Source organism: Mustela erminea, chromosome 7, assembly GCF_009829155.1.
Source record: "Mustela erminea isolate mMusErm1 chromosome 7, mMusErm1.Pri, whole genome shotgun sequence".
Taxonomy (NCBI): Eukaryota; Metazoa; Chordata; class Mammalia; order Carnivora; family Mustelidae; genus Mustela; species Mustela erminea.
Genome location: NC_045620.1, coordinates 42,979,994 through 43,003,223, shown reverse-complemented (window position 1 = coordinate 43,003,223; position 23,230 = coordinate 42,979,994). Strand labels below are relative to the sequence as shown.

The following is a 23,230-nucleotide window of genomic DNA, read 5'->3' as shown; positions in this document are numbered from 1 at the left end:
CAGGGGTGGGGAAGAAGCAAATACTAGAAGAGACAGAACTATCTGCTTAGCTTGAAAAGTTTCACTATTATTATTAGAATAAGAGGAGGGGGGCCTGGGTGGCTCACTTGGTTAAATTTCTGCCTTCAGCTTGGGCCATGATCACAGGGTCCTGGAAACAGGTCCCACGCTGGGCTCATTGCTCAGAGGGGAACCTGTTCCTCCCTCTCCCTCTGCCCCCCACTCATGTTCTCTCTCTCTCTCTCTCTGTCCCAAATAAATAAAATCTTAAAAAAAAGAATAGTTACAGATGTCAGCTACTAATATTAATTTTCAAACCGATTCCTTTATGCCAAGCTACATATAAATTTTCTGTAAGAGAACTGGGATTTTAGTGGTATAAGGGCTGCCTTTTATTGACCAGTTGAAGCACCTCCAGTGATGAATGAAGTTCACTAAAATGTGAAGAGTGTTACTGTTTTATGCATGACATCGAGAAGAAAGGGCTGCAGGTGTCAAAAGTACCTAGAATTAACTGTCAACCAAGAAGATTGTTAGATTCTGAAATAAACCCTTTATTGTTCTAGAGACAATATTACCCATTTTAACACTCAACAAAATGCAAAATACCATGCTTTTCAGTAAGTTATGTGAGTATGCATTTAAGAGGGTCCTATTCTTTTGTACAACTCTGAATTGTACACCACCCAAACTGTGTAGTCCGCTGAGCAGAGCTGACTGAAGCCACTCTGGCCTCTATGAAGCCTGCCAGGAGCCTTTGTACCCGGCCAAAGAACCAGCAGTCTCAGGAAGGAGATGGTCAGAGGGCAAAGGGAAGACTCTTAGTTGAAATCACTGAGCAGCTCTAAGGTGGAAAGTGGAGAGGACACCGTTTCATCAGTATTTCCAAAGAAAGATAGTTAAATGGACGGATTTATGCATGTCCACCTTCCCTTTTAGTGGCCTTTTCTAAAAGCAGCAGGTAACATCTGCTGGAAGGTCAAGGGCCACACCCAGGGAAAATGGTAAAGAAGCAAAAGGAGCTTGCATGCCTCCTATTTTTGACTTGCCAATCCCTTCTCCTGATCCCTTCTCCATACCGCCAACTCAGTTTTTTAAGATTTATTTATGTGAGAGAAGGGAGAAAGGGTGGGGGAGGGGGCAGAGAGCATGCAAATAAGCAGGTGGAGGAGGAGAGGGAGAGGGAGAATCTCAAGCAGACTCCCCACCAAGCATGGAACCTGATTAGGGCTCAATCCCATGACCCTGAGATCATGACCTGAGACGAGATCAAGAGTCAGTCACTCAACCAACTGAGCCACCCAGACGCCCAACCAACTCAATTTTTATAATATGAAACCTGTTGAAGTTTCAAGTCGAGGGGTTTGGTGTATGCCATCACAAAATATGCCACTCTGACAACAGGATTATTTTAAGCTGAAGGTAATTTAAAAACAGCAGACATAAGAAAACTCCCTGCCCTCTCCCTACCAAGAAGGGCAGGATGATTCTCAATCACCAAAAACAACTCTAGATGCTTATCAGCCCAGAGATTGTACAAGAAGAGTCTATACAACAAACTCACGAAGACCAACTCTTCTCTTCCATTAGCTCCCCCATCTATCCCCATCTACCTGCTTTTCCACAAGGTGTCACCCCCAGAAGCTCAAAGTGACTTTCCTATGTCTTGTCACTTTTCTACAGATTTACTGTTCTTTTTTTTTTTTTAAGAGTTTATTCATTTATTTGACAGACAGAGATCACAAGTAGGCAGAGAGGCAGGCAGAGAGAAACGAAACAGGCTCTCTGCCGAGCAGAGAGCCCGATGCAGGGCTCGATCCCAGGACCCTGGAATCACGACCGAGCCGAAGGCAGAGGCTTTAACCCACTGAGCCACCCAGGCACCCCCAGATTTACTGTTCTTTTGTTAAGATGCCACGTAATCCCAAATTCTAACCACCCCTCTGAGTTATTCCTTACTGAGAATGCACACTATGTGCATTCTCAGTAAGGATGTGTCCATGTGATGTGTCTATGTGTCCATGTGCAATGCATGCGTGAATTTTTTCTCTTGTGAAACCTGTCTTTTGTCAGGCCCATTTGCAGGGCCCAGCCAATGAGATCAAGATGGGTAGAAGAAAAAGAAAATTTTTCCTGTTCTGTAAGCACCAAAGCCTGAAGGGGCCACAATCTCTGCAGAGCCCTGAAAATACATTTTCTTACTAATACACAAACTCCTTATGGAAGCATTTACCCTGTCTTTACCAGAGTAATTATGAAGACAAAATCAGGAAATCACCATTTTATAATCTCCAATAAAATAATGATTCGAGTAAGGATAATCAATGGATGCTTAAACAAAGGCTGCTGGCAAACAAGATATTCATATTTTGCTACAATCTTGTTCAACAGATCTCTTGCTAATGGCAAAAAGGAAACATGCCCTTATAACAGAAAGACATAGGACAGTCATCACCTTCTCACAGTCTAACTCAGCACCACAAACACATGACCAGACAGAAGTGCCTCCTGAAGAAACACACGAGGTGTAAGATCACTCAGGAACCATGGTGGACAAAAGGTCTAACCCGAACCTAATCGCTAATCTATCTTTCACTTTACAAAAAACACAGGGAGGATAGAAACCAACTCACCACCACCGCAAGGAAACAATCAGATACACTAAGAATTTGCAATACTCTATTGCGGAAGACACAGATGCTTGGCACAAATCACTGTCAACAAACAAAAAAGCAAAAAACCCTGTAGAACAGAAGACTGTTCCAGATTTAAGGCTACATAATGCTAGATGCAGTTACTAGTTGGGGGGGAGGGGGCGGAAACAGCTACAGCTACAAAGGGTATTTGGGGTTAAAGCAGAGAAAGACTATGACTAGCCACAGATGATATTAGTGAATTACTGTTTTCTTAGGTTTGTTATGTCACAGTAGGCGAATATCCTTAATTTTAGAAGATGCAGACTGAAAGGCTAAGTGTCGTGACCTCTGCAGCTTGCTGTTCCAAGGTTCTGTGAAGTACAATAACGTGAACCTGGCAGACAGATGATGACCAGATGGACAAAGCAAATATTGCAAAGTAAGAGGACAGCGAGAATGACTAAATGTTGACAAGTGCAGACTCTAAGTGGTGCAAATACTGAACTCCTTACACTCTTCTTTAAGCTTCTCTGTATATTGAATTGTATTCCCACCCCCTTTGCATCCTCCAAGCCCCCTCCCAAAATCTCATGGCTGATCCCTACCAGATCTTAGAACAGCTAATCAGCTCATATACTGATTCATAAAATTACCTTCTAAGGCAGATTTTTAAGTGTATGGAACATATTTTGGAACTGAGCAGGCTTACGAAGCCCTGCCAGGAATTAGGGGTACCAGTCCTTTGGTACACCAGTGTAACGGGTAACTCCTCAGATGGGTTTTGGGGCAGCCACCTGTCTCGCCCAAGGGATTACAGGAATATTCTCAAATCAGTTTGCCTCTGGCAACTTCATCAAAAGGTTAATCAAAGTAGTCACTAAGTGAACGTTCACTGCTGACAAAGACAAAGTGAGGATGTGAATGTTGAAATCCAGCGAGAGCCTCCATTGTGCCAGGGGCTCTTCTGAGCAGTTTACCTGAACTTACTCCTTCAGCCCTCCCAACAGCACTGCCAAGTGAGGTACTGTTCCTATCCCTACTTCCCAGATAATGATGCTGAATCCCAGAGCAAGTAAATACCATGTCTGGACACAAGACTGGCAGGGGTAGATCTGTGCCCCCGTATTCACGTCTGGCTCTACAGACCACCGTCTCATTGACAAGGACAACAAGGGAGGGAAGGACAGGAATGAGACAACCCCAGTGCAGAACCACCCTGGATAGGCCTCACTGGACCCAGTGGTTTGTCTCCTCAAAGCTAAAGTATAAGCAGAGGAAGCGAGCCACCGGCAAAGCTACCTCACCGTAACTTTACTTCATTCACATATCCTCAAAATTTTGTTACCCAAAGAACATAGCTATCTGCATATACAACAGTGTCATTCATGCCCAACCAACTCAAAATGGTCTCTGAGAAGTGAGACAAAGGTATCACCTCTACGGGCAACAAGCACAGAGGTTTATTCCTTGAAGGTTCTTGCTGAATACTTGCCTTGTTAAACAGAATACATTGTGGCTCACTGGCACAGAGACCCAGACAATGATGGGGGTTCAGGGGAACCTGGGCTCTAGCTCCTCCCTATCAGCTCTGACCCAGAAAGCAAGACACCTGACCCCTCTGAGCCACCCTCTGACCCTTTAGATAGATGGACAGACAGGACACTGCCTCTCAGAGTTGTGGTCGTAAGAGTTGACCCTTCTCCCTTCACCAACAGACACATCTCAACAGGTGACACGAGGTAAGATCACTCTGCTCTGACATTTTGAATGGGTTATAATGGGTTAAATCCTGGGGCACAGGAGGTGAGGATGATAAGAGTTTTCCTTACATTTTCTGACACACATGGTCCTTTCACATTCAGAGACACACAAGGACCAATGGCTCCTGCAACTTTCAGTTCCCGAGAGGTCTAAAATGGAAATACACAAGCATGTGAAGGTAAAATTCACTGAAAACCACCCTCTCACAAAAGACACAATGAAAATTTATGGGTAAAATATGGCAATGTTATCATTCCACCAAAAAGAAATCCTACATGTATCATGCTCTTACAAACTTTTCCATGCCCACGATAACCAAATGCAAACTTTATTAAAATCCTCCTTTAAATTGAATTAACTTTGTTCCAAAGATACTGTATTTTCAACTCTCACCTTTGAATTTACTTCTTTTTTTAAGCTTATTTATTTAAGTAATCTCTATACCCAGTGTGGAGCTCAAACTCACAACCCTGAGATTAAGAATCTCATGCTCTTCTGACTGAGCCAGTGAGGCACCCCCTCACCTCTAAAATTATTATACACATGGTGAAATTCTACCAACAATACATTTTTTTTCCAATCCCATATACTCAGTCATAATCATAATTTCTCATCAGTGAATATACTGTTTTATGTTGTTTTAAAAATGCTTAATTCATAAGCTCCAACATAATGACAAGGCCAATATACTTAGATTTTAAAATCTTCATTCACTAAAGTCTATTCCTCTTCAACTTAAAAAAAAAAAAAACAAAAAACACCTCAAAATCTGAGAAGATTGCTTAAAGTTTAATCTAAATGATTTAATGATTATCTTTAACTCTCAAAGTAATAATCCTAATCCCTTTATGTAACAGTTCCTTCTAATGTTTTCTCAATGACTCAGAATAAAGTGTGCAGGGCCTTTAGTCCCTACAAGAAAAAAACAAGACCCAAACGCACAGTGCTGCACTTATTTTCAAGTACTCTGGCTAGTCTGCAGGCAGGTGCTAAATATAAACATGGTTCTGTGAATATGGTGGCCTATACTGCCAGCGGTGGGGGTTGGGGGGACTCAACACCATGTGGCCTCAGCCTACCACTAATTCTTAGGCCTGCTGTCCTAGAGCAAGACAGAGCAGAGCCTGCAAGGCAATCAGAGAGCACTTTGTTTAGAACATTAATTAACAGGGACGCCTGCGTGGCTCAGTTGGTTAAGCAGCTGCCTTCGGCTCAGGTCATGATCCCAGCGTCCTGGGATCGAGTCCCGCATCGGGCTCCTTGCTCGGCAGGGAGCCTGCTTCTCCCTCTGCCTCTGCCTGCCATTCTGTCCGCCTGTACTCGCTCTCTCTCCCTCTCTCTCTGACAAATAAATAAATAAAATCTTAAAAAAAAAAAAAAAAGAACATTAATTAACATACAAGTCAATTCAAGTAACAAAGAGACAGAATCAATATACCTTCTTAAACTATTTTGCTGGGAACCTTTTAATTTACCTTTAGATGCCCATGTCCAGCAAGGTAAGGCTTGTACAAGTCTGACTACTAAATAAGAAAACTAATCTTTCATGAAAGTGTCAGAAAGCTATTGTACCTTTACTTCCAAAGTAGCACCAAATGCCATGCGGAAATCTCCATTGAAATCTTTACTAAAAATTCTTTGGAATGTCTGCTTGAAGAGAGAAGTGTTGAAAGAGTCTCCCATCACCATGTGGCCTCTAGGAAAGAGAAGAAAGTGAACATTTAGGATGACTGAAAGCCATTCGGATGCTTCCCTGGTGTTAGCAAACAGAACTTTAAAAAGGGGAAGAAAAAACAACATCCATGAAGGTGATATTAACTTAAACCGGGAACAGCAAGTTCAATGCGGAATCAGGAAAGACAGTATTTTCAAGACATCAAAGAGAGCTCTTTCTGCCCATGGGTCCTGCCCCCGCCCCATGCTTAAATAAAACCACCAGAAAAGAAAAAGAAAGAAAGAAAAAAAGACATAAAAGATAGGACCCCTTAGAACAGTTCTATTTCTTGGGGCGCCTGGGTGGCTCAGTCGTTAAGTGTCTGCCTTTGGCTCAGATCATGATCCCAGGGTCATAGGATCAGGCTCTCTGCTCAGCAGGAAGCCTGCTTCTCCCTCTCCCAATCCCCTTCTTCTGTTCCCTCTCTGATGTCTCTGTGTCAAATAAACAAAATCTTTAAACAAAGCAACAATTCCAAATCTTTACCACAGCGGTGGTTACACAAATTGATGATGAGACAGTCTCATACGATGCATACCTACATGTTAAAAAAAACAGTGCCCATACAAACTGGTGAAATCCCAGTATGGCCTGTAATAGAGTTCATCATATCATACCATATCATACCAACGTCAGTTCCTGGTTGTAGTGCAGACACTGCACTACATTTTCTTTAAGATGCTACCGCTGGGAGCTGCTACATGAAGAGTATGCACAGACCTCTCTATACTATTTTTGCAATTTCTTGTGAATCTGTAATTATTTCCAAAGAAAGAAAGAAAACAAAAGAACTGTTCACTGATAAGCCCACAGGCTTAATGGGTTGTATCTACTGAGAAAATGTGTCCAGCTCCCCTCACTCTTCTCTGGTAGGGGAAATACCAAAGCCTGTAGGAAATCCTTTTCAGATTAATTCACTGCCTCAAAACATTGAAATCTTTGGCTTTATGTGAATTATCTCTTCTAGTGTAGGAATAACTTTTTCATGCCTTTTTGACGTTAGAGGGAAACACTGTTCAGAATCTCCACAGTTCATGTGCTGGGGCAGATAAACACAGCATGATGCAAGTTATGCGTCCAGCCATCAATCATCAAACAGGACTTCAGAACTGGGCAGAACTCAAGATCCAAGATAGGACCAAGATAGGTCCAGCTATCTGAGAGTGCCTGGCCCCTTCAGGGACAGAGATGATTCTGGCCCTAAATGTCCACCCTTTCTGCCCCTTCCTTGGTCACGGCTTCCATGGTTCCCTAGAAAAAGTCTACATTTCCAAGCCTGCCTTGCACGTAGCAATGTAACTCAGCTTTGTTTATTGGAAATGGCCGTTGTGATTTGTGGGGGCCATTCTCATGGGAAGGCACATGTCTTTCTCTGACTCTTCCTCCTTCCTGCTGCTCAAACACAGTGAGAGGCCAGTTACCACTCTGACTTGCATGAGCAGCACAGGAAGGGTCTCAGCCCCAGTGAAGATGAAATCAATATTCCAGCTCTGGCTGCCAACCTCTGTTGCATCACACAAATCTAATCCCAACTCACACCAACCCTCTACAACATACCTGCCAGGTTATCAGCCAGATTAGATTTGAACTCCTCCTGAATCAGGAGCGCATGCCCTCCAATGGCAGCCTTTCTTCATACTGGGTGAAATTCTATTTCCCAGCAGCTCCCACAGCTAGGTCTAGTTTTCCCCTTTGGTCATATACACAGCGAGCAAATCTAACACCCTTTCCACAGGAGAAGGCTTCAATTGTTGAATATAGATCTCGCGCCCATCTGTCTTCAGTGGTATCTTTTCTAGATCCTTCAATCATTCTCCTTATGACAGTTTCAAGTACTCTCCACCACTCTTACCACTTGCCTTTGAACACCCCCAGTTCCTCTATAAATCTCTGAAATTGAAATGCTCAGAATGGCAGATGATATAACCTGGGTGCATCTGGCACCAAGGAAACCAAGACTATGATCTTTGAAGATAACCAATTCCTGTAACACAGCCTATGATCACCTTGCCTTTTCTGGAAGTCATCCCAAATGGCTGGCTCACATTGAGCCAAAACTAAAACCTCTGAGACTTTTTAATGTCCTTGCTAACACATTTCCCTGATACTATACTTGTGCAACAGATTATGTGACCTAACTATAAAGTTATTCAGGGGTCAAAGACCTCTCCGAGAATCTGACAGAAGTGATGGTCCCTTTCCATCAGAGACATGTGCACACACACACACGCATGTAAACTCGGGGATGTTCACAAAAGCAGTGAGGCCTTTCCATGGATGCTCTAAGACAAGAGATCCTGGAGGATACTGGTGGGAATTCCTCTTATTAAATGTGGCTCACTGGTATAGCTCCATCATTGTCATTTGGGACTCGGTCACCTAACACATCTGTGGCTTTCTGGGACTGCATTAAGTGACTCACATTCTACCTTCTACATGCCCTTTGTTACTCAGTGACGACCAGCAGCGATACACAGGAGCTTGTTAGAAATGCAGAATCTCAGGAATACCCATGGCTCTACCCCAGTACTTCTCAAAATGTTTTTATGCAAGTCTCCTGGATCTTATTCAAATGAAGGCTTTGGGGTGCCTGGGTGGCTCAGTGGGTTAAGCCTCTGCCTTCAGCTCTGGTCATGATCTCAGGGTCCTGGGATCAAGCTCTGCCTCGGGTTCTCTGCTCAGCGGGGAGCCTGCTTCCCCCGCCCCCTCTGCCTGCCTCTCTGCCTACTTGTGATCTCTGTCAAATAAATAAATAAATAAAAATCTAAGATGCTACATTCCTTACAAGCTCTCACGTGGGGCTGATGCTGCCTATATTCAACCACACTAAAGGCCCACCCCAGTGGCACGTTAGAAACACCCAGGGAAGGTTAACAAATGCTCACACCCCAAGCTAACTACTTGGGAATCACTGAGGAACAAGACTCAGAGCTAAAGTAGCTTTTAAAGCTCCCTGGCAGGGCTCCACACTGAACATGGAGCCTACTTAAGTAAACAAAAAACAAATACTGACATTTTAAAAATATAAATAAAAAAGTAAACCAACAGTAAAGCTCCTTGGGAGAGTCTGGCATGCAGCCTGCCTCAGACAAGTGGTGCACACCAGCAGTTCTCACACTCATGTGCACCAGAACGCCCTGGACAGCGTATGAAAGCTGACTATTGGGGCCGCATCCTTACACTCTGATTCAGCAAGCCTGGGGCAAGGCCCAAGGAGATACACTTCTCACCCATGCCTGGAAGCCCTGAAGGTTGCTGGCGAGGCCCCACTACGCTTTGAGAACAACAGCCCCCCGCTGTGGCCTGCATGCATGATATGGACTTGGGCGCTACGCATGCCCTGGTGTGCACCCTCCATGCTGAGCATGTGCTCCAAGCTGGGCATGACATATGGTTACTAAGTCAGGTGAAGGGTCTCCTAATTGCTTTGGCATTCAGACCCTATTCCTGCCTACCCCCAGACTCCTCACAAGGAAGTGGCTTGCTGAAGCCACATACCCCATGCGTGCTTGCTTTCTTGCCCTGTTATAGATTCTGTGACAACTCTAAGGAAGAAATGAAGTTACTCTGATACGATTCATTTGTAGTGAACGTTGCAACCTCCCACTAATCACTGCTTCTTTCCCCAAGAGGCCCATACACCCTCCATGCCACAGACACAACAGCCTGGAGCCTTCTGAAAGCTTATCTAGGTCAGCCTTGCACATTCTTATGCTTCCATCACTCACTTCTCTTTCCTTAAAATACACACATTCCATTTTCCCAGGTGTTGGCTTTCAACATACCCCGTAAGATTTGCACAACACTTCATTTCCAGAAGTCCCGTCTGATCAAGGGCACAAGCATAAATATCAATGCAGTGACCATTTGTAGCAGTTCGGTTAGCAAGCATCTCATAGTGCTGTGAATGGAGAAAAATTACCTTTAGGAAACCATATTATTCACCAGGTATGTCTTACTATACGAAAAGAATGTAACCAAACATAAGAATACCGAGACAGTTTTCTTTATAACATCCAAATGTATAGTTTTTAATCTCAAAACACTTCTAGCAGTTTTAAGACCACCCGCTCTAAGAAAGGACTCAGCTAGGGGCATCGATTTAACAGCAGCCTAGATCTGGAAAGTCACCTGAGCAAGGGCCATTTGCTGCTCACAAAGCATGGCCTCAGTAGAGTAGCTGTCACTCCAGAACAGCCCAAACCCAGCACTGGGTAAGCAGAATTACAGCCTGTGCCCAGGAACACCTACCTTGGTTGCCTTTTTCATGAAACGTGCATTATCTTTCTCAATATCATGCCAGGAGCGAATAGGAACCTTTAATTCATCTCCAACCACCATGCCAGGCCCTTGGGTGGGGGGACCCCCGGTAAACAACATAATCCTGGCTCCCGTGTTCGGAAAAGTACCCTGGAACAATAAATGGCAGCATTTTAGAAGCATTCAGCCCACCCTGAGTATGCTTCCGTCTCCCTAAAAAAAAAATTCCAAAGTTCTTTTCAACTCTGCTGGATACTAATGATAGTTCAAAACAACATGGATGACAATGCAGAAAAGTAGCCTTACATCTTCCAACCCAACAGCTCTGTACACTTTTATTAATTCATTGTGAGCACTTGCCCTTGCCCTAATGGCCTTGTGTTTCTCATGAAAACTTCTGGTATTTTCAAAACATCACGGGGCTCCTTCACGGTGGATAATAATAATAATAATACCTGAAGTGCTTTCTGATAAATCCACTGTTAATCCATTCACTTAGGTCACAACTCATTTTCTTTTTTCTTTCTTTTTTTTTTTTAAAGATTTTATTTATTTGACACACAGAGAGAGAGATCACAAGTAGGCAGAGAGGCAGGCAGAGAGAGGTGGGGGAAGAAAGTTCCCTGCCGAGCAGAGAGCCCGACGCGGGGCCTGATCCCAGGACCCCGGGACCACGACCCGAGCCAAAGGCAGAGGCCCTAACCCACTGAGCAACCCAGGCGCCCCAGTCACAACTCATTTTCAAACAAGGCTAGTAAACACAACCCATGGGAACAAGCTTGCAAGGTCTGATGCACCCTGGTAAATTCTGAGTTACCTCCAAAAGGCCAACAGCAATGGACAAAGCAACACCAGTGGATCGCAAAGGTCTCTTCCCCTGGGTCACAGGCCATGGGTCCCTCTGCAGCTCCCCAAGGAGATCAGTGAGGTTCATGTCAATCTTGTGAACAGGCTGCAGAAATCTGCATGATTTTCAATGGACACATCAATCCTGGTTTAATAAAGTACTATGGTCTTTAGCCCTAGGTGACACAGAGCTCTTCAAGGTAATTACTCAGAGTAGTAAAAACTTACAATTTTTCCTTCAAGGCAGTTTCACTCAAGAACATAACTTAAAACTGAATATACAGCAACTTATATATAGAGCATGGAAAAAAGCTAAATTTAAATAGGAATAAGTCAGTTTAATTAAATTTAAGTAGCCAAGAAATCCTAAAGACAGGTCTAATGTAAATTCAATCCATGTCAAATTCCTGTACGTGGACTACCTTCATCATTCCTTTTTTTTTTTTTAAAGGATTTATTTTGGTGGGGGGGGAGAGCAAGGGGGAGGGACAGAAGAACAAGGAGGGAGGAGGGGGAGTGGGAGAGAAGAAGGGGAGAAGAGGGAGACGGAGAGTGAGAAACAGCCAGCAGATTCCTCACTGAGCAGAGGGCCTAACTTGGGGCTCAATCTCAGACCCTAAAATCATGACCTGAGCTGAAACCAAGAGTCAGACACTCAAACAACTGTGTCACCCAGGCACCCCCACCTTCATCATTCTGAAGATCCACTTTAAAGCGATTCCCAAGTGTTTCTCTTGAGCCTTAGGAGTGAAAACAGAGAGAAGCACTGGTTTCTTACCACAGTTAAGTGGCTGTCCCCAGCACTTCAGGCAATGCATTTTATCATGTTTGGTGACTGTTAACCCTGCCCCAGGTAGCCATAGGCACTCAAAGAAGCGTCTGGTCTCAGGTTTGCTTGAGGACACCCCACAAAGCTTTCAGTTTCCCTACTTTTACTCAAGACTCAAGAAGGACAACAGCCATATGGATAAGGAGGGGAAGGCTTGAATACAGTGGTCTCAAAATACTTGTGATGCCACGACACTAACAGGAAAGACATTCAGAGCAAATCTAACCACACAAATGTGTGCACACATACGTATGTGTATATCCACAACCCAGTTATGAATTGCAAATATACACCAAACAGTTACAAAAGATCATTAAACGTTAAATATTCTTAGGCTTAATCATTTATTTTTTTCTCTAAAAATAAGAAAACAAAGGTTCTAAGGGTCTTTTTCTCTCACTCCAGCAGACGGCCCCGCGTGCCGGCTACTGTGTGTGCAACATTCTACGTTGGTAGCTCACCTGCTTGAAACAAAAGGCTGCTCGTGAGGCTGACCAGGTCTTGCTTGCTGCATGGGCATGGCAGGCTTGGTGAGGCCCAGCATATCCTAAAAAAAACCAAGAAGACTCAATTCCCATAGCACTAGAGTGAATAACCAATTCATGTTTAAGAAATCTCCTTTGCTTGTGTATGAGCATGGCACAAACCTGTATTTGCTTCGCGGTTAAATCCTTTGTCCCTCGAAAGACATAACTCTTGGAGATTCCTTCACAGCTGAGTTCGTGAACCTGCACCATTCTCCCAAACGTGATCAAACCCACCAGAGCATCTGGAGGAAGAAGACTCAGGGACATTTGCAGGGATTCCTTGAGGGCTTGAAGGTCATCTTCTTCTAGGCACGTATCAACCACATAGAGGAAGATCAGAGGGGACTGAGCACCTCGCTTTATGCAAAGAAACACAGCACAATGGTCAGTATACAAATAGACCAAACCAGCTCTTTTTAAAGCAAATCAGGCATGTAAATGAAAATCTTCATCTATATATACTGAGAGGGAATAAGGACATCTAACTTCTACTCACCTCATTAAATGACAGGTTACATTAAAACAAACTAAATGTAAAAAGTCTCTGTATCCAACAATTTATTCTACATTTCTGAATGCCTTCCACGTGCCAAACACAGTTCCAGGTCCTGGGATACATGAGTGAGCCAAAAGAACAAAAATCTGCTAACTTTCTGGAATAGAGAAGCTAAGAGTAGAAGTAGGGGGCAGGTTCCAGTATTACCTAAGAGGTCAGGGCAGCCTCATTAAGAAAGTAACATTAGAACGAAAACCCAGAGGAGAGAGAGGGAGCAATACAGACACAGGGGAAAGAGAATTCCAGCCTGCGGAAGAGCTAGAGTAAAGGCCCACAGGCAGGAGCCATGCCCAAGGAAAGTAATGAAGCCCATGTGACTGAATGAGACACTAATACAAATTGAGGTCCAAGTGATAACACGAGGAAGGTCCACACAGGGCCTTGAAGATTATCTCTTACTCTGGGTGAAAGAGAGCTATTTTCAGCATTGGAGGTTTCTGAACACAGAAGGAACATGACATGTTTTTAAAGAGCTACTCTGGCTTCTGGATTAAGAATGAAATATAAGTGGGAAAGGGTCAAATTATGGAGAAGGACTAAGAGATGGCCTGGCAATTTAAGTGAGAGGCGGTGGTTGACCAAGGACAAAAGCAGTGAGGTAAAGAAGTGGTTAGACTGTGGAAAGATTCTGAATATAGACCCAATGCGATTTCCTAGTGAACTGGATATGGAATGTACGAGAGAGAGAAGTCAAGAACGAACCCAAAGTTTTCAAGCTTGACTACAAGAAGGAGTGGCCCATCACAAAAGTGGAGAAGGCTGTGGGGGACAGGTGCTGAACTCCACCAGTGATCCCTTTCCTAGCCGCCTATCAAGACTGAAAATAATGCCAGTAAGTGCACACGCACCATGACCGAGTATTCGGGATCCTGCTGCCTTCGCAGCTTTAAGTTGCCCAGAAAAGTAAGGGACACAGAAGCCAAGTATTTCAAGAGAAACTCAGTATTTAACACCACTCATTAAATGCATGACAAAGAAGTTACCTGTATCACATACTCGATTGTAGAAAACTGGGGCATCAATTCAGCAGGCTGATTCACCTCGGATATACCTGTGTAAGCGGGAGGAAACTAAAGAAAAGAAAACAAAGCAATCTTTCATTAGGACTGAAAGAGATTTATGTTATACCTTCTATTTTCCACTTATAAAAATGAGTAAGGACCATGTATTAACTCTGTAAAACACAGAACACTAAATAACAGTAACTAAAATACAAAAATCAAAATTTTGGGGCGCCTATCTGGCTCAGTGGGTAGAACATACAATTCTTGATCTCAGGGTTGAGTTCAAGCCCCATGTTGGGTATAGAAATTACATAAAAATAAAATCTTTAAAAAAAAAGCAGAAACTCAGTTCTCATCCTAACTCCTAAATCAGAGCCTGCATTTAAATACATACATATATCAAAATTTTAAATCAATAACCCTGCCTTATATTTATATGCCATCGTAACTTTTTATTTTATTTTATTTTTAAAGATTTTATTTATTTATTTATTTGACAGACACAGATCACAAGTAGGCAGAGAGGCAGGCAGAGAGAAAGGGGGAAGTGGGCTCCCCTCTAAGCAGAAAGCCCAATGTGGGGCTCTATCCCAGGACCCTGGGATCATGACCCAAGCCAATGGCAGAGGCTTTAATCCACTGAGCCACCCAGGCGCCCCCCCCATCGTAACTTTTTAAAAGGTATTAGGGTATGTCGTAATTTCTACATCATTAAAAAATGGACTATTACAAACATATCTTAAGTGCAGCCCTGCAAATCAAGGACTCAGATCTTAGCTAAACCCATCAATGGTTTAGGTGGAAGTCTAACACTTTTATTTGGGTTTATTATTTTAGCTGCTATCATCAATGAGTGCATATACACTATAGAAAAACAGGCAAGTACAAGAGAATATAAGGAACAGGAAAAGGGGTGCACGGCTGGCTCAGTAGGAAGAGCGTGTGACTCTTGATCAGATTGTGAGCTCAAGCCCTAAGTTGGATACAGAGACTACTGGAGAAAATGAACTTTAAAAAAACAAAACAAAACAAAAAGAACGGTGGCATGTGGGTGGCTCAGTTGGTTAAGCATCTGCCTTTGGCTCCTGTCATGATCTCAGGGTCGTGGGATCGTGCCCCATGCTGTTGGGCTCCCTACTCAGGGAGGAGTCTGCTTCTCCCTCTCCCTCTGCCCCTTACCCACTCATGTGTGTGCACACGCGTGCACTCTCTCTCTCTCTCCCAAATAAATAAATAAATAAATAAATAAAAGAAGGAAAAATCCCTCATGTTCCTACCAACTGGAGATACCTACTGTCAACATGTAGGCGTATTTCCTTTCATATTTTCTCTGTTTAAGCACAGCTGAGCTCACCCTGTATATATAATTTTGCAAGCTGCTCTTTATGCTAAACACATTATCACAAGCATTTTCTTTTGTCTTTAAAACTTTCCGCACACATTTTTTTTAATATTGTATTTATTTATTCGACAAAGAGAGATCACGAGTAGGCAGAGAGGCAGGCAGAGAAAGAGAGGAGGAAGGTGGCTCCCCGCCAAGGAGAGCGCCTGATGTGGGGCTCGATCCCAGGACTCTGGGATCATGACCTGAGCCAAAAGCAGAGGCTTAACCCACTGAGCGATCCAGGTGCCCCATGGAGGTTAATTTTGAATGGAATCTGCTTATAATTCCCAGACCTATACTTAGTACATTGGTTGTTTTACTCATCATTGGACTTACTGTGTGATGTATCTGAGAAGGAGATAGCTAATTTTAATTATAATCAAATACAAGAATAAATAAATGCATGTTATTAATATCTTAAAATGCACTACAGGGCGACTGGGGGGCTCAGTCGGTTGAGCATCTGCCTTCAGCTCAGGTCATGATCACGGGGTCCTGGGGTCAAGCCCCATGCAGGCTCCCTGCTCAGTGGGAAGTCTGCTTTTCCCTCTTCCTATGACCCTCCTCCCCGTCATGTGCTCTCATGTGCTCATGTGTTCCCTGTCTCAAAGAAATAGAATCTTTAAAAAAAAAATCTACTAGAGCACTATATACTATGCTGGGAACAATTAATTTTTTTCTAACAGCTTTACTGAGGTATATTTATTTTTTATTTTTAAAGATTTTATTTAAATAAATAAATATTTGTCTGAGAACGGGCAAGAGAGCAAGCATGCACACAAACAGGGCGAGCAGCAGGCAGAGCAGGCAGAGGAAGAAGCAGGCTCCCCACTAAGCAAGGAGCCCAGTGCAGGGCTCAATCCCAGAACCCTAGGATCATGACCTGAGCCGAAAGCAGACGCTTAACCACGCTTAACCAAATGAGCCACCCAGGCATCCCAGTATATTTTATACACCCTAAAATTCACACTCTTAAATGTACAATTGATGCTTTTTAATAAATGTACAGAGTTGTGCAAAGATCACCACAATCCAGTTTTAGAATCAGAGGCGCAGTTCATTTTATTTATTTATTTATTTATTTATTTATTTATTTAAGATTTTATTTATTTATTTGACAGACAGAGATCACAAGTAGGCAGAGAGGCAGGCAGAGAGAGAGGAGGAAGCAGGCTCCCTGCTGAGCAGAGAGCCCGATGTGGAGCTCAATCCAAGGACCTTGGATCATGACCAGAGCGGAAGGCAGAGGCTTTAACTCACTGAGCCACCCCGGTGCCCCCACAGTTCATTTTAAACAAGTCTCTCTCATAATTTTTGAGCTCCTTTTAAGTTTAATAGTTTTTAAATTTTTATTTTTTTTAAATATTTTATTTATTTATTTGACACAGATAGAGAGAGAGAGAGAGAGCAGGAGGGGCAGCAGGGAGAGGGAGAAGCAGGCTTCCGAAGAGCAGAAAGCCTGATGCAGGGCTTGATCCCAGGACCCTGGGATCATCACCTGAGCCAAAGGCAGATGCATAACAACTGAGCCACCCAGGCACCCCAGTTTCAAAATTTTTAAATCAAAAGAGGGTCAACACTGGTACTTGGACCCTAAAAGTTACAAAGACCAAAAAATGAAAATTCATGGGTAGCTCAGTGGGTTGAGCCTCTGCCTTCAGCTCGGGTCATGATCTCGGGGTCCTGGGATCGAGTCCCGCATGGGGCTCTCAGCTCAGCGGGAAGCCTACTTCCCCTCTCTTTCTGCCTCTCTACTTGTGATCTCTGTCAAATAAATAAATAAAATATTTTTTAAAAAATGAAAATTCAATAATATATACCATCCAATTAGAATAAACTGAAATCAAATGAAATATAGACAACATATCTGTTTTCTTATGGTAACATATTCACTGCTAACAGAACACACAAAAAAGGGAATTCTGTCCCTCCACACTAAATGATAAAAACCCACATAATGAAACTGAGTCACCATTCAACAGAGAAATCACAAATGTTCAATGTTTGACCATGCTTAACAAAAGCTGTTACCTGGAGTTCAGCAGAAACTGATGACTACTGGGCAGACACAAATTCAACCTCACTTAATTTTTTTTAGAGTTCCACCAAAATGAAACACAGAAAAACACTCAAAAAATTCACGTACCTGATTTCTTTGGAAACAGAAATTACAGGCCCAAAGCTTTGCTCGATAATCAACCTGACTGTAAGAAAGATAAATATTACAGGTAGGAACCATTTTCATTTTTAATGCAGAAAGCAATCAAATGTAATCCTCAAGTTCAGTAAATCACACAGATATGTTTCTGCATGTGTGCAAGAATGGATGGAGATATACAAAATGTCCACTGCAGTTAAGAGTCTGGCTGTTAAATATGCCAAAAATTTCTTTCCTACAGCAGCAATGAAGATTTAGTAAATCTTTTTTTCTATTTTTTAATTTCCTTCATAGTATTTAAAATTTCATGATTTTATATAAATTACAGGTTATTCTCTTTTGCCCTATTATCTTAACTAATTTGTGTGATTTTTCTAACATCTTTATTGTTCAGATATGTGAAACTAATAAATTTCAATACTAAAAGCATGCACAGGAAAAATATGGCTGACTTTCACCGCACCTAGCTCACTTGAAAAAGTTGGGAGGCATGCTTCTGGGTTGATATACTTTCTAGAACTGGTTAAAGATAATGCTTCAGTTGCTTCTTTTCCCCCTTTCTACACTCAGAAAATTAACAAGTAAGGCTAGCTCTTCAAAAGAAGAGCAGCATTGTACATATGGGTACCTTAAGTAAGAGCAAGGGGAATATAGTAAAAAATGTTCCCTTTTAAAGAGTATTTCTGATACTCTTCACCTCTTTAAAAAGTTCTTTCAAATAATGCCCACATTTAAGAGAAATATCATAGGTCACCACCTCAGGTATAAAAAATTACACTTAATAATCATTAAGAGTTGTGATTTCTTCTATCATTCCCACACAGCATCACCATACCAGGTAAGTAGGAAGAACTGTTTAAAGTTTTTCATTTTTGGAAAATGCTTTAAAAAGCACCAATATAATTTATAGTTAAGCCAAAAGCAAACTGAAATTAGAGGGGAAAAAAAAAAAAGCAAATCTCAAATCCCTTCCCTTTGTTTCCATTTCATCCCCATGGGTTCCAATTTTATGGAAGGGAGACTGGGGAGACTTTATAAGCATTCACCGTAAGAATCTCACCGTTCACTTCTCTACTCAAATTTGATGACTTGCCCAAATTCAATCACTTTTATGAAATCATGCAAATGTCATAATTTACTGCATTCTTCTTTTTTACTAATTTTAAAAAAGAATTCATACCAAAGTGGATTGAGAATGGCTTTGCAAGTTGTCCGGCTACAAAGCACAGGTTCATACTGTACAGGGGGCAGGTCTGGACGTTCTTTCAAAGGAGTAAGGAGACAAGCCAGGGGAACAACCATTCTCGTAGCCTCGAGACGGCTGGAAGGCCACACGTTCCAACTAAACCGCACACCATCCCGTTCTTCATTCTGCTGGATGAACTCCAGATATGTTGCCATAGTCTAAAAAGAAACTGAAGACAGAGTTGTAGTTTTATGTGAAATTCTCAAACTAAATTTCAAAAAAGAAGACAGTCACCTAACGCAATGTTTTTTAAACACTTAGTCTAGAAGAACCAGTCACTGTAGGATGCCATCTCTCTTCCCTTTGACCCCCCAAAGCCAAATAACTTCACAGTTATCTTTCACTATTGTTCCTTTGTCAACTGTCTCTAGCACATAAAGAAATAAACAAAAGGTGTGGGGAGTTTACCATTATTTGATCATTTTTAAGCTTCAAGTTGGTTGAATACTAATGAAAACCTTCTCATAGATCGTACACCTCAACCAAGCAAATTCTAGTTCCCCTTGCCCAAGAGTAAGTCTCAAATCCTGTTTCAGCATCCACAGCCTTCCGCCCCTGCCCCAAACCCCTTCCTTCTGTGCTTTAGTAAAGCAAACACTGTAATTTTACCTTCCAAGTGATCTCATTTTTGTGCCCTTTCCCTTCCTCTCCTTGTTAACTGTGAAGACAAGAACTGGATGTTGATATGTGAATCCAATTCGTAATCCACTATCAGTTCTGAGCCAAAGTATTTCTACTTGGGATCACCAAAATTACAATGCTAGGTTTGCTATCATGCTGAGCGAGTCCTTCACCAGGGCTTCTCTTCTCACCGTGGTTATGCTCATGCCTCAAAAGATTATGGCTAATAAAGCAACCATTTAGACTAAGCTTTTCAAATCCCCACAATGCCAACTCCATTGAGTGTTTCATACATCCTTTTTACATCCTAAAATCTAGGCTAAGGCTAACACACATCTCAGCCACTTAGGGTTCAAGGGAACAAGCGGCTCATGAAAAATTGAAAAACAGGCAAATTAAAGAATCTACATTTTTAGTAGCCTCTAGTGCTCACTTTATGCAGTGCTGAAAAATTGTCTCTGTGTTATTATGAGAAGTGCCATACATACTGTAAATAATGTGGACTAAGGGAATGGTTTTTATATGGCTAGAAAGGTAAATGAAACAATTAGTTTACTACACACAACTCATACCACAAAAATTCCAAATGTTGGCTCCAACTGAAACTCTAAGGCATATATTTGTTCTTTCTGGCAAAGGCAGGATACTTAAACGCCTTACGTAGGGCCCACCTCTGCAACTACCTGAGTGGGAATAAAAGCATGTTCTAATGGGACAATTCTCAGCAAGTACCTCTAAAGATTTCATTAAATAACTGTTTCCCCATGCAGAACACTTCATTATTCAAAGGTAATGGGTCCATCCAATGTCCCCAGGCAGGTACGTATTCAAACCTGCTCTTTCCATTTCCCACTGCCTCCTCCCCTTACTTCTTCTAGAGCATGGATTAACTCTGGGCACAAAACCAACTGAAGCCTTCAGAGGGCCAATAAATCTTCTGAAATTCTATGTAAAGTTGTGTGCATGAGCTAATGTGCATTTTTCTAGGGCGGTCGATTTATGGCTCACATCATACCCTCAAAGATTTTCTGAAGAGGTTAATAGCTGAATGAATAAGTGAATAAAAGAACTTTAAAGATTTTGTAACAGTATCTGCCAAAAGAACAAAGAAAAAAGACACAAACACACACACGAAAAACTGAACCGCTCATCCCATCAAAGCATAACTTTTAAGAACACAGTGGACAAGTTTAAGCAGAGTTTAATGGTTAAAAGGCAGTCGGAAGACCTGGGTCCTACTTCCAGCGGCCACGCATCAGAAGTCATTTCACCCACATTTCAGGTTACTCAACAGAAAAAAGGTTGAATCCTTCCGCACTCCGCGATTCGGCAGGTTCCCGAGCCAGAAACCGGCCGGCCGCACCGCCAGACGAGGAACGCGTCACTCTCAGCGGACCCATGGGTCACTGAGTCCCTAAGTTCCTCTGCCCGCCGAGAAAAGGAGCAGGAGCACCCACTCGGTCCCTATAGAGACTCTCAGTCCGTGCCCACCGTTCCCCATCACCGGCACTCCCACTCACCTGGCAGGAGCCCGTCACCTGGCCGCGTCCGCACCCACAGCTGCTAGCGCCCCGCTCCGGCTCCCACCGCCAAGTCCAGCTCAGCTCTCAGCCAACTGGTCAGCGTCTCTGTGCGTCACTCCACGGCGCCGTCCGCTGGCCAATCAAAGAAGGCCTCTCCGGCGGAGGAGCGGAAGCAAGACTTTTAGTGAAGCCGCGCCGCCATTTTTGAATAGGGCAATACAATCGTGCCTTGGTCAACGAAACCAAAATTCTTCAGATCCTAAGTTCCTTCACGTTCACCTCTTAAACCTTTGTCCTTCAGAAAACTCCAGTGCCTGCCGGATTGTTTCCTAGGTGCAGCCTGCACCCCTCAGGGATTCGGCTGAGCCAACATAACTTCCGTTCTCCTAAGTAGAAGTCCCTTTCATCGCCTTAGTTACCGGGAAGCGAGAATGATGACGTGTAGCACCGGAAGAAGCCGGGACCCCAGTGCGGGGGAGGTTGAAGCTTGCCGGGAAAAGGTAGCAGCGCGGAAGGGGCGGGGCCAATGCTTCCTTCAATTATTACTAGGTTTCTTCCTTTCGCTCGCTCTGCTGGATTCGCGTTCTCTGCAGGGAATGGCGCTAATGCAGTTACTCTCTGCGTGTCTGCCTCTGTCATCCATCTACGAGAAGGTGATTAATTGAGAGCTGTCCTGTTTAGGCATCCCAGGAGACTGACAAAACCCCTAACTCTATAGAGCACTGCTTTCCCCAACCATCACAGCCATTATGCACCTTTTTATAAGCGACAAAAATGAGCACGTTTATTAATCTGACCCAGAAATACAGCCTTTCTGTAGTATTTAAAAATAAGAAACAAAGCTATATAAACTTAGTATTTTGCTTAGAACGTGTCTAGATATCCAAGGATTACTATTTATTAGGTCAACTTAATATTAGTACAAAATTTTAAATTACTTACAGAACACCAATTAGTTTCTTTTTAAGAGATTTTTATTTATCAATTTGACAGAGAAAGAGAGAGAGAGAGCGCAAGTAGGCAGAGCAAGCGGAGGGTGAGGGAGAAGCAGGCTCCCCGCTGAGTAGGGAGCTCCATGTGGGGCTCCGTGCCGGGACCCTGGGATCATGACCTGAGCCGAAAGCAGCCGCTTAAATGACTGAGCCACCCAGGTGCTCCAGAATACCAAATAGTTTTAAGTCCAGGTACCGTGAAACATAATTACTCTTTGTTTTTACATAATTACTCTTAATATGAAAAGTCTGTGGAATAATTATTCAGTTTTGTTGAACAAATTTACATTTTCCAAGTTCCTAAAACATTATGTCAGAGTAGTTTTAGGTTATTTCATTATAAAATTTGAATAAATTTAGGAAGTTTGCACTAGTTTTTCAGTAACGAAACAAACTCAAAATACACACATATTTGTATTATGGTTTACACTGAGAAAAGACAGCTGTAGCTCTTTAATCAAACGTTAAAAGAACATCATTTGCCAAAGGCTTGCTTTGATTATTTGAACCTGGATTCTTTCAGTACTGGAAATTTATGAGAAGGATATTTTAAATACAATTTCACACATTTAAAATATTGGGAGTTTTTTTTTTTTAAAGATTGATTTTATGTATGTATGTATGTATGTATATATGGAGAGGCAAGGAGCAGAGGGAAAGGGACAAGTGGACTCCACAATGAGTGCAGCACCGCTAGGGGGCTTGATCCCACAACCCTGAGATCACTACCTAGGTAGAAATCAGCAGTCAGTTGCTTAACCAACTGAGTTTTAATCTGGTACGCTCCAGGCGCCTGTCATCCAATCAGGTTTTTGTCATTGATCATGTGGGAAAGGGTGGAGGGCTCCTTCCAGGATGGCATAAAATCCCTTTAAGGGTAAGTTTCCTCTTAGGGGACATGGGGAGCTTGTCCCTGCCTGCCTTTCTTCCAACTAGCCTTCATCACTATCAGTTTTCTGTAAATTAATTTCTATCTCTACGGAGTTGTGAAATAGCTTAGTCAAAGACACACACCCCTTACAATCGGATGACCGAGGAAGTCCTTTAAAAAATGCCCAGCATTCTTTGGAACTTCACCCAGTAAACTCTTTTGACTATTTCAAAATCTTTCACAATTTTTGTGACGTATTATTCATCATCTATAATCTAATTTCTGTATTTCTGGCTCATACT

The 23,230-nt window shown here is 42.6% G+C and overlaps 1 protein-coding gene across 3 annotated transcripts in view; it reads right to left on the bottom strand.

Moving 5' to 3' along the window:
* The window catches only part of SEC23B (SEC23 homolog B, COPII coat complex component), a 45,745-nt gene extending 24,242 nt beyond the window's left edge, over positions 1-21,503 (bottom strand). Inside the window, exons 1-11 of one of the 3 annotated variants that reach the window (XM_032351495.1) lie at positions 21,063-21,503; positions 18,856-19,090; positions 17,664-17,721; positions 14,113-14,199; positions 12,694-12,930; positions 12,508-12,593; positions 11,189-11,333; positions 10,363-10,521; positions 9,897-10,012; positions 5,970-6,093; positions 4,466-4,546 (exon numbers count right to left, since the gene is read on the bottom strand). In XM_032351495.1, the coding sequence (XP_032207386.1) occupies positions 4,466-4,546; positions 5,970-6,093; positions 9,897-10,012; positions 10,363-10,521; positions 11,189-11,333; positions 12,508-12,593; positions 12,694-12,930; positions 14,113-14,199; positions 17,664-17,721; positions 18,856-19,076 (1,314 nt within the window). In that variant the 5' untranslated portion in view covers positions 19,077-19,090; positions 21,063-21,503. The remainder of the gene's footprint in view (positions 1-4,465; positions 4,547-5,969; positions 6,094-9,896; positions 10,013-10,362; positions 10,522-11,188; positions 11,334-12,507; positions 12,594-12,693; positions 12,931-14,112; positions 14,200-17,663; positions 17,722-18,855; positions 19,091-21,062) is intronic. The other 2 variants (XM_032351493.1, XM_032351494.1) reach the window with 2 other exon arrangements.
* Positions 21,504-23,230: the final 1,727 nt, after the last annotated feature.